The sequence below is a fragment of the Python bivittatus genome, unplaced genomic scaffold (genome assembly GCF_059951505.1).
Source record: "Python bivittatus isolate LINGU-HERP-01145 unplaced genomic scaffold, Pbiv_v1 ctg000020_np1212, whole genome shotgun sequence".
Taxonomy (NCBI): domain Eukaryota; kingdom Metazoa; phylum Chordata; class Lepidosauria; order Squamata; family Pythonidae; genus Python; species Python bivittatus.
The window spans coordinates 64,552,822-64,570,798 of record NW_028277030.1 but is presented as its reverse complement, the minus strand read 5'-3'; the positions used below and the strand labels follow the sequence as shown (position 1 = coordinate 64,570,798).

Sequence of the window (17,977 nt, the reverse complement as noted above, 5' to 3'; positions counted from 1 at the left end):
CTAAAGCAAATCACAATATTCAACTTCACTGTTCTTTATTACATCAAATACCTCTAGGAAAAGCAGTGTGAGAAATATAGTCAAGCTATGCTACGCAAGATTTCCCCAAAATAATAGAACAAAGGAAGGATGTATTCTGAATATAATCTCCTCCAGGTTGTGAAGCAAACATTAAAAAATGTCTCTGAAAAATAACTGAGAAGGAAAAAAGTACAGCTAATTTTTCAGTATGAAAGTTTTGCCTGTCTTAACAATTATATAATGCAGAATACCTTACTGTAAAGAAGTAGGCATATAAAACTAGATCTCTTCAGTTTTTTACTAGTCAAACATAGGCATCTTTTCTTACTCCAAGGCGGACTTAAGAAGAGAGGACTCCTGATCTAGAGTACTCTTAAGTGTTAAGTGTTAAGATTACTAAATGAGATTTTCACTACTGAGGATAACGTTAATAGATGTGCCACTGCCTTTGTGAGCATAGCAGTGCCATATACACATTAGTATTCTTGCGCACATGGGTAGTCTTTCAATTAGAATTTAGATTTTATGGTTTTAGCAATCTATAGCAACCATTTAAAAATTGGAACTATATTATAAACTGCAATATCTATTAACAGAAAAAACTAATATGCTTACTGAAATGTTTCTTTCTCAACATAAGAGAAAACATTTGTGTCAAAAAAAAAAATACTATTGGAAAGGTGAATTGCTTTTAGTAAAATCAGATATACAGCTGGCAGGCAGTAGTATGTATGATAGAAAGGCAGAAATACCAAGAGCAAAAAGAACCTTTGCAGGAATGTTCAATGAAACTCTAATGATGAGATCAATCTTACAAACATTTTAATAGTAATTTCAGTGATATGTGGATGGCCATGTTCTGTAAAAGGAAATTAGAAATGTCATTGTGAAAAACTCTGTTACTTAATCAGTACTTAATTGCTTTTATAAATTAGCATGTGGCCTGCTGTATTTTTAATAAGCCATTTATTTACATTCAGGAATTGCATGTCAATTTTGAGCCAGCTAGGCAAGGTTCTTTTTCTTTTTTTCTTTTTTAATGGAAGAAGTAAGTCATTAAAAAGCACAGATATTGTTTATCTTCTAGTCATGCACCATTCGTGCCTGTATGAGGGCCTGTAATTATACAATATCCAAAGCAAATTCTAAAGCCTCTATAAAGATATTTTTGCAGTTTTAAAAATCCTTCCTTCCTTCCTTCCTTCCTTCCTTCCTTCCTTCCTTCCTTCCTTCCTTCCTTCCTTCCTCCCTCCCTCCCCTTCCCCTTCCCCTTCCCCTTCCCCTTCCCTTCCCCTTCCCCTTCCCGCCTTCCCCTTCCCGCCTGCCTGCCTGCCTGCCTGCCTGCCTGCCTGCCTGCCTTCCTTCCTTCCTTCCTTCCTTCCTTCCTTCCTTCCTTCCTTCCTTCCTTCCTTCCTTCCTTCCTTCCTTCCTTCCTTCCTTCCTTCCTTTTCTCATATTCTGTGCTGGAAAATGGTATAAAATATCTCAAGCCTTCTGTTTAACTCATCTTATTTAGTATGTCACAAGCTTCTGTGACAATTTCTTATGTTTACATAATCCCAGCAGAATTATGCATGTAATTATGCATTCATATATTTCTCTTTGGTTTATTAATACAGCATACAATTCCAAGAGGTGGAAATCTTGTTTGGGGAAATACATAAATAGCAGCATTAAAATCTGCTAGAGCATAATACAGTTGTAATCACAAGCTGATATAAACAGTAACCCCAACCAAAATGCACAGATGGTTACAATGTGCTGAATACATTCTTCTAAGAATTGCAAGACCTAAAAATAATCGTAATGTTTTTGTAATGTTTAGCTATCATGCCTATATTCTGCTAAATATTTTAGAATCCAAAATATTGGATGGTATGTTCTTCTCATACCAATTTGGGTTTTCGAATACAGCAGGGTGTTCTTGTTTAGGAAATGTTGTATAATGTCCACCTTTATATTATCCAGAACTGGTTTAGTGGAAAGTAATATTTTGAACTCAGGATATACAATTCTGAACCCCTATACAGTATATGAAAATTAATCTTGCTGGACTCAGTTGGACTTGGTTCTGAATAGATATATGTGAGATTGCATTTTTACTTCTTGGTGTATATTTTTCTTTAGGCAGGACTAAACCTCATTGGTTTCAGTGAGATTTGCTGGCTGGTTTGTATGTGATACAACTCATGAATTTTAATTGGCTTAATTTTTAATAATTTCTTGATTGAAGGTATAGAGAAATGATGCATTCTCTGAAGAATGTCATGATGGTTGTGGTTGAATCTCTGATTAACAAATTTGAAGAAGATCAGATGCGCTACAAAGAGATGCAAAGAAAAGTAAAAACAGAACCACCCAACAGTTATTATGCAGATAACTGTTCTGATAGTGATTCTTCCTTTAATCAGGTATGAAATTGTACAAAGGGATGGATGGAGAGAAAAAGAGAGAGAGAGAGAGGGGGACTGACTGACTGACTGACTGACTGACTGACTGACTGACTGACTGTTTGGAGCTATGCAACAGTGTTGAAGATAACAGACTCAGAGTTAATGTTCTAAGACTGTAAGGGAGAAAAAGGAAATTCACTATTCAGCCTCCAAAATGTATTCCTTTTGAATATGGACAAGGTAGTTGATTGAGTCTTTTTTAGATCATGGTTGTTTAAAGGTGGAAAACCATTATCCTGAAATATTTGCCCAAAACTTGCTTTGGATTGCAATTATATCCTTAGCAGAAAAGGATTGGCAAAATGATGTAGTCCCACACTGAACATCAATGTGCCAACGGGAATTTTAACTCTCATCCTTTGCTCACTTGTATACACAAATTCATATACTGTATATGTTTCAGACAGATAGAGAAATGACTGGATGTTTGCCAAAGGCCTACACACTGCAGATCCATGCTCTACATCTCAGTAGATACCTTAAGTTATTCATATCCAAATTTACAGACTTTATTTCTAACACCCAGAAGCATGTGTATTACAAAAGAGAAAAACAGTGTAATTAATATATATATATTTATCACCTCACAGTGAGATAGGCAGTGACAAATTTGAACTATAAATAAAAATAAATATATTTAGTTCCTAGCCCTTGGACTGGTATGCTGGTTTTCATTGCCATACCAGATCAAAAAAGATGGGAATTAGAGAAGTAAGCATATGCCGAGGAATGAGGCAGGGTGGAAATGGCAGGGCTCTCCACCGGGAAAGCTAAAAATACATGCACACACAATAAGTTTGAAAAAAAAAATTTTTTGAGAGGAAAAAGAAGAAAAATAGAGCATAATTGTTGGAATTATTCTGATTTATAGCGAGTTGAACAGAAAACAGGTTTCAGATAGTTAAAAAAAATGTCTTGAGCATAGGTTGTTCATTAGATTCCAGCTGTTTATCATTTCAAAAATTGGTAAAAGCTTCATGCTGTTAGTCAAATTAGAGTACTGTGTACTCCTGTTAGATCAACAGATGATGTATCCAAATACATTCTGAAGCAACAGGTGCTTGCAAAGACAGGAAAGCAAACCAAAGCATACCCTTTGGAAAGAGGAGTTGGGGACTAGAAAAGAAAGGACACAGTGCTAGGAAGAACAGCAGAGAACTTAATTACTTTGCCCAACCACATTGACAAGTGCCTCTGGAGAAAAGAAGGTTATACCAGCATCAAGGTGGTATGCGGGTTACCAAGGGGGATACAGCTGATCTATCTTGGAGATGAGAACAGGCTAGTTCTGAAACAATGTTTTGGGCCAATGTTTTGAACTGGCCAATTTACAGATATGCTTCAGGGTTAGCAAGCTCAGTGATTAGTGATCAGGTAGGTGTTTGCAATTCCCTGGGTGCAGTTTCTTTTAACCATATGAATGGTGAAGGCATACAGCTTTTCTTTATTAGTAAACAGATCTGTACTTCTATATGCATTTATTTGTATTAGTTGAAGGTTGTGCATATGCAGGCTATGTCTTGTTCTTCTTCCTACCAGTGTCCTCAATCTCTCCCTGTGCCACTTTCAGAAATAAACTGGTATCCTGAGGCAGTGAATCAGGATAGTGTCAGTGGAGAATATGTGAAGTTAAGAATGGATATCCTTCTCCTGATTACAGTATAGATAATTTTGTGTGTATTTCTGACACTATACAGTCAAAATGAGCAGAAATTGGGATGTGATATGGAAGCCAAGAGTGGTCTATATATTTGGTACCATATTATATTAGGTCTGTTGCCCATATACCTTGATGTCAGCATGATCGTATAGGTTCTGCACTGAAGTTAGTGGAGAGTGGGCATTTCTTTCTTTGTGTTCTTACTGTTTACTGCTGACAAAAGCAATGAGAGATTGTTTTCTCTAATTTATGCTGTTAGACTTAAAGTTGTATTTTCTTGAAACTGTTATGATAAAATCAATAAATAAAATCTATTCCATTTAAAGCGAAGTCTAGAGGCCTATTGATTTTTAGAGACGTGCGCTTTCTTCGGCGGAAGACACAATACATGAGAGTGCCTTACAGAAACTCTGGGGCACACACAATATTCTCCCATTTAAAGATTTCTCACTAACTGCAGTGCTGAATGGAATGAAATTGCATATCTTCACAGTTATGTAACGTGGGAGAGGGCACCTGGAATATCCATAGCTCTCTCTGTCATCCACTGCAGTGGCATAACAGTTCACAAAATAGGAAGGGAAAATTGACAACGAGGAGAGAGAATGGAATGGAGTGAATAAAGAAAGTATACAGAGAGATAAAAGGTGTAATCCAAAAAACTGTGCAGAACAGAAGAGAAAGAGGTCTGTAAACAAATAGAAATGTCAAATCTTTAAAATATGGCTGCAGCTAGCTCATCACCTCTCTAAATAATATGTAGGGTGGCGGATTTACATTATATTTGCAGGAATGTGCATAAACTGTATTCGTCCTGAAGAAAATGTAGCAGTTTAGGTATTAGACTAAGAGTAGAATGACCAAGGTCCATTCATAGCTGTGAAGCTCAGTGAATGATTGGGCCAATCACTCATCCAACCTACTTCATGGGGTTGTTATGGAGGAAGAGACTGGTTTAAAATATTTTTTTTCCCTACCAAATACTCTGTTAGATCACTTCATTGAATGTTTTATCATAAAAGTTAGGTTTTTTTTTTTTAAGATTTAACAATTAAAATATGTTCTTCCATTTTTTAAAATAGTGATCTAAATCCTGTAAAGTCTGTTTCAGTCGGTTGGCTTTGACTGTTTTTTACAATATATTGCAGAGTTACACTTTTATGAATCAAGAACAATTACAGCTGCTTGTAGAAAGACTTGATCCCATGCAACCTAAGGAGGTAAGTTTAAAAAGAATTGTTTTCTTATTCTCTTTTGCACATGCATAGGCAAATGCAGCTTGGTTTTGTCATGTGTTAAGCTCATATTTGGTGAACTGCTTCTCAATTCAGTAAAGCTCTTTCATGTTCTTAATCTAAAAAACATAAAACTCAAGGAAAACCATAGGGTAGGGTGAAGGGGGTGAGGATGTGATAATGGTATGAAGATAGCAGTTGGCAGATGGATGGAAATATATGTCTTCTGGACAGAATCTGCTCCCCACTGGATTAGCCTGTTCCTCTTCCCAATCTTCTACTTTAAGCATAGTCTGCTTCTACACCTTTCCCTGCGATAGTTTTCATAAGCCTCTTTGGTGTCAATTGTTTGCTAAAAATTACTCAGTAGAAGTGGGAATGTAGTGTAGCAAAACTATGTGCATAAATTTGAGACTAAAAATGGATAAAATCTGCAATGATCAATATTTTGTCAGGGAACCAAAAACAAAAAACAAAAAAACCCCACCTCTCTTTAAGCAGATAGCATTGGTTTTAGTTAGCCAAGAACAACTGTTTCCCCAATTCCATTTAATGAAAGAAGCATTGTAATTGCCCAGTTTGGAAACAGGACTACAGGTGTTGAAAACAGGCATGGAAGGGGAAGAGTGAGTATATAAGTACATGATCTGATCTCCAGTTGAGAAAATACACTTTTTTAGTTTGAAATATTTGTATCAGGACCTTTCTTACAGTCCGAATCTCATTTGTTGAACATTTATGTACTAATATATGGGAAGCTGTAAAATTCACCTTTTCTGTTTTCAGTAGGTAGTGCATAATTTATTTCATTGACTCTACTGAACTCTACAAAATCTTTATTAGAGTCTGAGTGTATTATCCTGCTTAATTTCATTTTCCATAAAAGAGCAGAACAATGGCTGGCATTGCATTCTTAGGTTGAATTGAAATTGCAATATTGAATCTTCCCAATAGTGGGAAAGGATGGTCCAGGTAGTTTTCTTGCCAACAACATGGCTAAGGAAATGGTCTGCCATTGTCTTCTTCGAGGATGCTCTTTGACTTCCCATTCTAGCCTACAGCCTTGGGATTTCACAGTGTCTGAGCTTGATTAGCTTTATGAGATCAGACTAAGGCCTGGTAGGTAGCTGCTATCTGGTAGGAGAAAGAGAAAAACTGTCAAGACAATATGTGTGTGTGAAGGGAAGGGAAGGGAAGGGAAGGGAAGGGAAGGGAAGGGAAGGGAAGGGAAGGGAAGGGAAGGGAAGGGAAGGGAAGGCTTTCCAGTCCATCTTGAGTTAGCTGACTCAATTCTGCTGCAGTGCTGAAACTGAGGAGATGAGATGGAAGTCATAGACAAGCTGTGCAGAATTTGGGAAGACAGACTGAGAGGAAAGTGTGAGGCTAAATAAGGGAGGAAAGAGGGTCTGTACAAAAGGGGTACAGGGAGGTAAGAGGGAAGTACAAAAAGGTATAGCAAAAGTTAGAGTTATGCAAAGGAAAAAGGCCAAGAAATATTTTTTCCATCATTCTTAATTGTGAGGGTGATGATGTAGAAATAGATTTTCGACATAGCCTTTATTGTAGGTTTCTAATATATCTTTATTCTGATAATGCAGTTTTTTTCACCCACTTCTCTTTGATTTTTAGGTGCGCCAAGAAGCCATACAAACCTTGTGTTCTGCACCCCCATCTGATATTTTAAATTGTGAGAGTTGGAGTAGCTTACATAAACATCTTGCAACAGCACTCTCAGATCCTGATTCCAGTTTCAGTGTAAAGATGCTATTAGGCTTTTTATTCTTGACCAGTATTTCATCTGATTGTAATTTATATGGTGTATAAATTCCAGACACTTGTATCATCTTTGTTAGAAATTTGTAGTTCAGAGTGATTGTCAGAGTATGGTTAAAGAAGCAGACATGCATATTTTTATGACTTTTTCAGTGTTGGGGAAAACATCATTTGTAATATCATAATATTGTAGGATTTAATTTTCTTTGTATTAGAGCAGAGCAACTTCCCAGAGCCCCAGAAAGATTAGATGCAAGATTACTAATGTGTTAGTAATGTGTAATAGTTAATGCTTTGTGTGTATATAAACTTGAATGTTGTTCTGATTAATCCATTGTAGCTGATACATTTGCACCGTAATTTTCAGCCATTGGAGAGTATTTAATTTAGAAAGGAAAATCTTGATTTGTATTTATGAGCTCCATCTGGAGTTATATTAAGGTAGAGCTGTGGGAGACAATGTAATGTCATGTCATACTTAGTTTTGAATTTCAGTTGAGAGAATCCTAACCCAAGTCCTAAATCAGTCATGTGACTTATTTGGGATAGTAATACTCTCTCAACCTATGAAGTAGATCAGTGCTGGACTATAGGACTTGGGAGGCCCCAGTTCCAGTCTATCAGCCATGGCAGCTCAGTAGATGACTTAAAGTCTCTCTGTCTCAGCCCACTCCACCTTGGAGGAGTTTTGCTTCTGGGGGAAAGGAGCACTATAAATCTTACTAATAATCATGGTACCAACAACCATCTTAGACTCCTCAAGATTCTTGAAGGAAAGACAGGATATAAATGGGAAAAAAGTAAGTCAAAGAGACCAGCAATATATGGCAATGACTGTTGTACAGGTTTGGCTAAGATTACATGACCCTAGTAATTCAGGTGAGCTGTGGGACCAAGGGAAGGCAAATAACTAAATCTGCATTACAGCTCTTATGCACTCACATGTAATGTCATGATGCATGTAGAAAATGGTGGAGCTTGCACTTTGATGTTACAACTCTTGTTTCATCATTTTGGGATCATCATTGTTAACAGATGTCTGTGCCTAGTAACCTGGCTTTAATTCTTGTTTTTACAGGATAAAGTCTTGAAATTCTATGCCAAGACATTTTCCTCCTCTCCATTAAATATGACAAGAGAACTCTATACAAGCTTAGGTGAACTCAAGTTACTTCTTTTCAGAAACCAATGACCACAATTTTAACTTGCCTCTTAAATTAATTGGCAATTATTTTTCTCTTTACAGCAAAGTACTTAGAGGCGTACTTTCTTGCTGAAGATAATTACATTCCTACTGTATCAGTGGGTATTGACATAAGTAACCCAGACATAATACGTTTACTTAAAAAGGTACAATATACTTATTTTCTAATTTTTGTTTAGTTATTTAAGATGTTTTTGATCAAGGGTTTTAAAAAAGAACAATTATCCTTTTATTCATAGATGCGACTCCTAAATGAATACCAGAGGGAAGTCTCTTCTTTTTGGATACGTCATCCGGAAAAGTATGTGTGTGTGTGTGTGTGTGTGTGTGTGTGTATATGTGTATATGTGTATATGTGTATATATATATATATATATATATATATATATATATATTAATGTGGTTGTGGTTGTTTTCATTTGTGTTTCCAGTTTCCTTATGCTGATTGATAGATAGGGATGATGAAATATGCTTAGGTTATCATATGCTTTGCCTTCGTCTCAATGTAGTGAAAAGGCTTTTTACTTGTAGTTGCAATGTGAGCTGTCATAAGTCTGTATGAAACTTGAGCACCTGTAAAGGGAATAAGATCCTTTATTTCTGACTGCCTCCCCCAATCTTTGTGCTATTTGCCTACTTGCAACGGGTTTCACATGATACGTTTGAAGATTTATGTTGCAGTCTTGTGTTTGTTACTTAGGAATGTATCCCACTGAAATTTGATGTCGCTATTTTAATCTCACAGCATGGTGCTATTAGAATCAAAACTGCTTTTCCTTTTGATTTGACCTTAGGTTCATTTCAGCTTGAACAATGACATTCTGCCTAATTTAAATTCTTCTTCCAGTCTAACTTCATAATGTAAGCACTCTTTCCCAGTAAACAGATTCACAGTATTCCAGTTTTACATACAGTAGTCTAAATGTCTTAATTCTCTTTTGTGAGTGATTGGTCTAAGGTGGAATGAGATGGTTTCTAGACTTTTAAAATTACATTATTAATGAGTAAAATCAAAAATAGTAAATTACATTTTTTCCAAAAGCTTAGGTGCAAATAGCATCTATGCCAATATTGTGATATTTATGAAGCTCTTTCTTTCCAATCTATTTAGATACATGGAAGAAATAATGGAGAGTACTTTATCCCTTCTGGCAGTAAATCATAATTTAACTCAGACTATTTCTTCCAAATTTTGGGATCCAGTATACTTTTTGGCATTGGTTGATCTCAAGGCTGTGTGGTTTAAAAAATGGATGGTAAGGAATAATGTATATTTTTCATATTCAATCTTATTTTATTTATGTTTCTATTTATATTTCAAATTTAATGACTGCCCGTCTCACTCAATGAGCGACTCTGGGCGGTTTACAATAAAAACAAAAATAAATACTGGTTAAAATACTGATTAAAATACCAATGTTCAATTGATAACTAACATCTTCCAAAATAATTGATGGTAATTGATGGTTGTTAACCTGCGGGAGCGTCTTCAAGGTGCCAGCCACCCCCAGGGTTGGTTACCCCTCCTCACGCCCCATGCGAGTTGGGAGGGCCAGGTCTTCACCCCTTTCTGGAAGGCCGGGATTGTAGAAGCTTGCCTCACCTCTGGGGGAAGAGTGTTCCATAGGGTGGGGGCAACGGCAGAGAAGGCTCTTCTCCCGGGCCCCACCAGTCAACATTCTTTTGTAGACTGGGTCCGTAATATACCTTCTCTGCCTGACCAGGTGGGACAGGTCGATGTAACGGGGATGAGACAGTCCCTTAGGTAGCCAGGTCCCATGCCATGTAGGGCTTTAAAGGTGATAACCAATGCCTTGAATTGGACCTGGAGGCAAAGTGGTATCCAATGCAACTCCCAGAGCCAAGGTGTTGCATGTGCCATCCTTGGGGTACCCAAAATTGCCCGCGCAGCTGCATTTTGCACCAGCTGTAGCTTCTGGATACTCTTCAAGGATAGCCCCATGTAGGGTACATTGCAATAGTCTAATTTTGTTACTCTTCCAAGGTTCTTATCTTGGTGCAAATGGACTAAGCAAAAGTGTATCTCTACAAAAAGTATTGATGAAATATCCATCCTCTTTTCAACTTCATTTTTTTCCCCCCTACTAATGGTGGGACATTAATTTCTAAGATATGTTAATATTTAACTGAATCTATTCTTTCTTCTGTCTACACATTACTGTGGGCCTGTGGACAGCAACTCCAGTATCACCTAAACTTTTTAGCCAGTCATTTGCAGTGATCTGTTGGTGCTTTTTTGCAAAAATGACCACTTTCAAGGTAGATTTTTCTTGGTTGTCCAGATCTTGTCTTGACTTCAACAGTTCCATGTAACTTCCATTTCTTAACATAAACACATCACCAAGCCTTGATGGCATCCATCCCAAGCTGAGACTGTGGAACTTCTAACTAAAATATACAACCTGTCTCTATACTCAGTCTCTGCAGTTGCAGACTGGAAGGTGGCCAACATAATTCTAATTTTTAAGAAGGGCTTAATTTTTCTCCCTTAATTTTTAAGGGAGATCCAGAAAATTAGAGGCCTGTCATTTTAACATCTATTCTGGGGAAGATAGTAGAAACTGCAATTAAGTATAAAATTACCCAGCATCTAGAGACATAGGCCTTGCTCAAGAATACCCAACATGGCTTCACTAAGGAAAGGTCCTGTCTAACTAATCTATAGTTTCTGAGGGTGTTAGTAAACATTCAGCCAGTGGACATCATCTGCTTAGACTTTCAAAAAGCCTTTGATAAAATCCCTTATCATAGACTTCTCAGTAAGCTAAATAGCCACAGAACAAAAGGGCAGGTCCTCTTATGGATAAACAACTGGCTAAAGAACAGAAAACAAAGAATAGGAGTAAATGGACATTTCTCACCATGGACGGATGTAACTAGTGGGGTCCTCCAGAGTTCTGTCCTAGGATCACTGCTTTTTAAACATATTTCTAAATGATCTGGAATTGGGGGTGACTAGTGGAATAGCCAAGTTTGCTGATGACACTCAATTGTCCAGAGTGGTAAAACAATAAGAGACTGCAAAGAGCTCAAAGGGATCTCTGCCTGTTAGGGGAGTGGGTGTCAAAATGGCAGATGTCATTCAATGTGAGCAAGTGTAAAGTAATGTGTATTGGTGCCAAAAATCCTAACTACTCATACAAACTAGTGGGATCAAAGCTAGTGGTGACTGATGAGGATGAAGGTCTTGGAATAATGGTAAACAGTTCGATGAAGGCACTGTGAAGTTTGTCACAGTGTGCATCCACTGTAAAAAAAGACCAACAGCATGTTAGTGATAATAAGAAATGGTATTGAAAATAGAGGTGCCAATATCACAATGCCCTTATATCAATCAATAGTGCAGCTGCATCTGGAATATTGTGTGCAGTTCTGGTTGCCAAACCTCAAGAAGAATATAGTGGAACTAGAGAAGGTTCAGAGGAGGGCAACTAAGATGATCAAGGGGCTGGAGCAACTTCCATATGAGGAAAGGTTATCACATTAGGAGCTTTTTAGACTACAAAGGAGGCAAATGAGAGGGGGCATGGTTGAGGTGTACAAAATTATGCATGGTGTGGATAAAGCAGATAAGGAGAAGTTATTTTCCCCTTCCCAAAATATCAGAACCAGGGGTCACCCAATGAAATTGAATCCTGGAAGAATCAGGACAGACTAAAGGTATTGTTTTTACACAACATGTAAATAAGCTTTGGAACTCCCTACCACAAGATGTGTTGCTGGCTACCAGCATGGCTGGCCCCAAAAGAGGGGGTTGGACCAATTCATGGAAGTCATGAGGATCAGTGGTGGATCAGCCTCTGAAGACCATCTCTGCTGAGAGACTAGTGGAATTGCTTGTGCACTTGGTTGGCCACTGTAAGAATAGATTGCTGAATGAGATGGGCCAAGGGTCTGATCCAGCAGGGCACTGCTTACAATCTTACGTTCTAATAGTGTTTTTCCCTGTTGAAATTGCCAGCTGCAAGCATTTAAAGGGCTTTCTCCTGCTTCCTAGAAGTGAATTATTTTCATTTTCAAGTACCCAGACAGTTTCATAGAGGAACCGATAGTTGTTGAAATTGGACAAGGATAGCAATCACATCTTGAGAGGTTAGAAGGATCAGTGTATTTGTTTATCTGGTTGGGCCAGCTTTTGCTCACATAAGGATTCAGTGACACATACGCTTTCACCAGGCAATTGTATTTAGTATAAATATATGAAGATTTTTATTAATCCCAATACTTCTGCATGCCCTCAGAGAGAATAGCATCCAAATCTTCCTGTTCCACAGGGATGGAGCATAAATTGAAAAACTATGTGCTCTTGCTCCCCCTCCCCTCATCTCACTCTCACTAGCCCCATTCGAGGCAAAGGGCCAGTTCTGTCTGAAAGAGGCAGTTCTTCAAGTACCTATGTCCCAAGCCATAGAGGGCCAAGCAGATTAAATCAATGTTTTGGATCTAGCTCCGGTGTTTGGTTCCTGTGTGCCCACACTAGGCCCATAACTAATGCCTATGGAGGTAGATCTGTTGGGAGTGCAGCAGCCCAATTCGCTTCATGCCCAAAGCAACGCAGTTTGCCACCTCAAGGTTGTCTCACTGAAAAGCCGAAGAGAAGCTGACACAGCTTCTCCATGGCACAAACGTAAAAGTAAATCTGCATGCACACTAATAATTTATGTATAGTTCTTTGCAGATTCAAAATAAGAAAACAGTGACTAGGTCAGAAACCTGCTGACAGAAGTATGGTGTGTCTATAGGAGACTTTTGCTGGATGCAGCCAAATTGTTTTATACATTTGTAAATTCTGCAGTGTAATTGAAAATATTATCGGTGGCATCAAGAAATAGGCATGGAAATGAAAATATAAGAATATTCTTTTTCCTGGGAATTTTGCACCATCTTTTTAAACAAATGTGAAATGATTATTTATTTTTAAAGTGGAAAACTTTGGGTATGATCCAGCAAATCTTTTTATTGTTATTTTGTCTTCAGACCAACATCTATAGCTATTATTTATGATTTCCTCTTACTGTGTTTGTGTAATTGTGCAATGTATGTTCATTTGGTTTCCTATAAAGGTGACCGTTTTCATTAAAATGGATTTGATTTCTGATCTTGCACTGAATTGAATTTATGTTAATATATACTATGTCCTGTTTATACAATGCTGTTGCAATATCAATTGTAATAATTGAAGAAAGAATTGAATAAAACTTTGTTCGGAAACAAGTGTTAACTGTATTATGTTTCTGCTTTGTCGTATTAGCATGCCTACTACAGCAGAACGGTAGTGTTAAGGCTACTTGAAAAGAAATATAAATCTTTGGTAAGTCTGTGCTACTCAGATTTTCAGGTAGTTTTCAAAAATTCTAAGTGTTAGAATGCTATTTCATTTAATTAAAATGTCTTGGGGAATTATGCTTTGGGGGCATTTTGGCACTGGGTTTAATGAAATCCAGAGTTAAGGCACTTTCTTATCAATAAAAGAAATGACATGTGTATGCTATCAATTTCAACTGAACTCAGAGAGATACAGATAATTCATCATTTCTACTTAAGTACCAATGTGGACCTATAGGCAGTTTTCACGTTTTAGATATATTTACAGAGAGTCTGTCTGTCTGTCTGTCTGTCTGTCTGTCTGTCTATCTATCTATCTATCTATCTATCTATCTATCTATCTATCTATCTATCTATCTATCTATCTATCAGATTTGTCACTGCCCATCTCATTAAAAAGTGACTCTGGACTGTGTACAGAATAGATAAAATCAATTAAAATACAATATAAAAACAATCTTAAATAAATAATAAATACATTCCAAAAAGGATGGGAATTGGCAAATAGCTCAGGGAGCGTCATCAGGGCGCCAGCCACCCCGAGGATCGATTAGAGCTCTTATCACTCCATGCAAGCTGACAGAGCCAAGTCTTTAATCCTTTCCAGAAAGCTGGGAGGGTAGGGGCCCACCGCACCAATGGGAGGAGAATATTCCAAAGGGCGGGGGCAATGGCAGAGAAGGATCTCCTCCTGGGCCCCGCCAGCTGACATTCTCTCTCTGATGGGGTCCACAACATGCTCTTTCTGCCTGACTGGGTGGGATGGGTTGATGTGATGGGGATGAGAAGGTCCCTCAGGTAACCTGGACCCATGCCATGTAGAGCTTTAAAGATAATAACCAATACCTTGAATTGGACCCGGAAGCAAACTGGCACCCAATGCAGCTCCCACAGTAAAGGTGTTATATGTGCCATCCTTGGGGCACCCAAAATTGTCTGCATGGCTGCATTTTGAACCAACTGTAGCTTCCGGATACTCTTCAAGGGTAATCCCATGTAGAGCGCATTGCAATAGTCTAACCGAGAGATGACCAGGGCGGGAGTGACTGACCAGATATATATTTCATCTTGTCACTTAGATGCATCTTTTGTACAGATAGTGTACTGGGGTGAGGCAAAATCACATTAAGTGCAACTTTGCTAATGATCGAAATGAGATGAAACACTGTTTGGAGGTTCTAGAAAAATTGTACAATACAGGGTCTTTGTTATGAGGCTTGATATGATTTGTCATTTTATGTTTCAGATCATTGCAACTGTTGAACAGTGTGCTTCATATTTGGAAGCTTGTGAACCAGCAATGAATGGATCAGGAACGTTTAATTCATTTTCCACATCACATAATAGTATGTGCTATTTCCATCTGCTATATAATATATATTTTAAAAATCCTTTTATTACTTATACTGTTCTAATACAGTGAATAGTGGTGTGCCAATATGTCTTTTAATGGCAAGTTTTATTTCTTTACGTATCATCATTTCTAAACCATCCCAGTCCTGAAAGGCTCTGGGCAGTGTATAATAACACCTAAAACAAAATGTAACATCAAAACAAAAAAAGTGGAAATTTCTCAACAAAACTGAATGGGAATAAAGTAGTGAAGATATATAAAATAACTAAGATAGATGCCCACAATAAGATCAGCTGGCGTCAAAGGCTCATTAGAATAATACTGATTTTAATTGTTTGTAGGGGACTGTGGGGTCTACAGATGTAGGGGACTGAGGGGGCTACCACAGAATAGGCCTGTTGTTCCCCTGCATGCTTGGCAGATACAGGGTGGAAATCTTAACCAGCCCTCCATATATGATGGATGGGGTAGGCAGATTCCATTCTGGCGAGACCTGGCTTAAGACTGTTGGGATATATTCAGGTTCAAAATTCCCACATCCATTTTTCAGATTGTTTGTCTCTATTTTACAAAGGTTTCCCCTTGAAATGTTGAAACCAGCTGTTGTTATCAGATGTATTTTGTATAAAATTTATAAACATTATCCATTAATAATAGGAGTTTTGTACACTAGGACATAAGGGCAGAGCAAGAGAAAACATGTTTATTGACATAAGCTGTCTTTTCTTTTAAGGTAATAAACAAAATAATTTCTACACAGGAAAAGAATTGCAATATATTTATTTTGTTCATTCCCTGAGCCTCTTAGGCAGATTGTTAATATATAAACAAGGCAGAAGACTCTTTCCTATTCAGCTGAAAAATAGAAAAGGTAAGGACTTAATGAAAAAGATGACAATTTGTTTTATTTTATGACTGCTTTTCCCAAAGGTTTTCCATTTGGGGTATGTTAAGCTCATCTCTCTTCTGTGAAAAATAAGTAGATAATACTGTGGGAGAGGATGGAAAACAAAGTATAAGTTTTATGGACACACACAAGGCTGTGCCAACAGCAAAAGACAGAGTGGAAAAAATAATCCAGTTAACAGTAAATGTAATCTTGATATGCACATAGCAAAAAGTCTTGGGGTCCTATATTTTCCTCTCCCTTCTCCAGCATGACTGCAAAGAGATCATTTCATTTTATAGTTTACTGTGGCAATCAGAATGTATGCACTTGTAATCCTGTTCGGTAAGAAAGCTCACCAACCCCCCTTTCTCATATAATTCAGAGGTAGAAAAGCTGCCATCACTTGTGTGATTTATAATCCTTACTAAACCTACCCCTGAACATAAAAGAATGCAGGCCATAGGATTGCACCTCCAGAAAAGGACAGACTCTTTCCCAGAGCTATCCTTTAATCTGCATAAAGAACTAGGTAAGTGTGGCACTGGAGTCTTCCATTTGATGCAGGAGGTCCCAACGTGCCCACCCAATCCATACACACAAACACGCGTGTGTGTGTTGATTTATATCTTTCTGTATGTCTATCATATTTAGTTCATGAGCTCAAGGCAATGAAATATGAGATGCTCGCATTCTGTAGGGCAGTGTTTCTCAGCTTTGGCCACTTGGAAATGGGTGGACTTCAACTCCCAGAATTCCCCAGCCAGCCAAGGTTGAGAAACACTGCTGTAAGGCAAAATCATGGCCACAAGCACCATTATTATTTCCCAAAATGCTTCTGGACTTCAAATGAAAATAATGGATGGCTACAGTCAAGGGCTTTGTTTTGAAATGTCCTCACTTGGGTCAGAGCAAGGACAGAAATAATCAGGGAGTGGCCTATGGGATGGTGGGCAGGAGAAGCTGATAGGCAACATCAAGTTGCAATACGCCCATCACCCTGTAAAGAATGGAGATTCCTGGTTGGGTCTGTAGATAAACCATTCCCCAGGCTAAGCAGTACAATTAAATCAATTCCACTTTTCAACTCAATTAATTTATTAAAGAATCCAGCAGAGAAGAGTCAGGAGTGATGAATTACTATTTAAAATAAACCAAACCATAGATTATACTACTAAGACTTCTCAAACTTAGCTACCTAAATACATTACGGACTTTAACCTTTGAGAATCCCTGGGATTTCACAGCAGAGTTTGGCCTTTACTCCCCATCAGCTGCTTGATTAAACCCATTTGAATTAATGGCTTTTTTTTAGGGAAGTGAGAATAGTTTCCAAAGAGAGAAATACAAGTGTCTTCACTGATTGGACTGGGTGTTTTCTAAATGATTCTTACAATGCTGAGTCATCAGGAAAGTCAGCCTGGGATATGGAGTGATGCTGATTTGGGTGTGGCTACATCTGATCATGTATTTATTTACAAGAATTTACAAGGATTCTAAACTAGATTTCTCCTAGCAAGAGATAGGAGAAGGCTGGATCCATCATAGTTTTTCCACAGAATGGAAAGAGTTCTGGTTGACTTATTGAAATTTGGGAGGATTCTAATCATGATGTATGTTCTGGATTGTTAACAAACCATAGATTAATCTGCATTTCCCAGTTTGTATATAACTATGATTGTATATAACATTGTCCTGATTTGCATAATATTTAAGCCAAAATATGATTAGTCTTAGTGCGTTAACTCAACCATGTTCAAGTATTTATATCTTGCCTACCCTCTTCATAGTTTTTAGCTGGAAATTTTATGACCAAAAACAGATGGCCCGCAGTAAAGATTAACTTTCTCACCCTATACATACTGACCCCGATTGGACCACCATATGTCTTTCTTTTCTTTTCTTTTTAGTGCTACCCATCTATTCACTACCAAATAATTGTAGTGTAAAATATTGACCAAGGATGAGGAAAGAAGCAAAGCACTGTCAGTGTTTTGCCATGTCATGTTACATGCCATTCATGGATAAGTCTACAACTGGTTAAT

At 37.7% G+C, this 17,977-nt stretch overlaps 1 protein-coding gene across 2 annotated transcripts in view; it reads left to right on the top strand.

Annotated features, from left to right (window-relative positions):
* The window catches only part of TBC1D32 (TBC1 domain family member 32), a 98,030-nt gene that overhangs the window by 5,487 nt on the left and 74,566 nt on the right, over window positions 1-17,977 (top strand). Inside the window, exons 4-13 of one of the 2 annotated variants that reach the window (XM_088139995.1) lie at window positions 2,255-2,432; window positions 5,283-5,354; window positions 6,999-7,124; window positions 8,221-8,299; window positions 8,389-8,492; window positions 8,586-8,647; window positions 9,458-9,602; window positions 13,619-13,678; window positions 14,939-15,038; window positions 15,807-15,917. In XM_088139995.1, coding sequence (XP_087996121.1) covers window positions 2,255-2,432; window positions 5,283-5,354; window positions 6,999-7,124; window positions 8,221-8,299; window positions 8,389-8,492; window positions 8,586-8,647; window positions 9,458-9,602; window positions 13,619-13,678; window positions 14,939-15,038; window positions 15,807-15,917 — 1,037 coding nt within the window. Of the gene's footprint in view, window positions 1-2,254; window positions 2,433-5,282; window positions 5,355-6,998; window positions 7,125-8,220; window positions 8,300-8,388; window positions 8,493-8,585; window positions 8,648-9,457; window positions 9,603-13,618; window positions 13,679-14,938; window positions 15,039-15,779; window positions 15,918-17,977 lie in introns of both variants that reach the window. The other variant, XM_088139991.1, reaches the window with a different exon arrangement.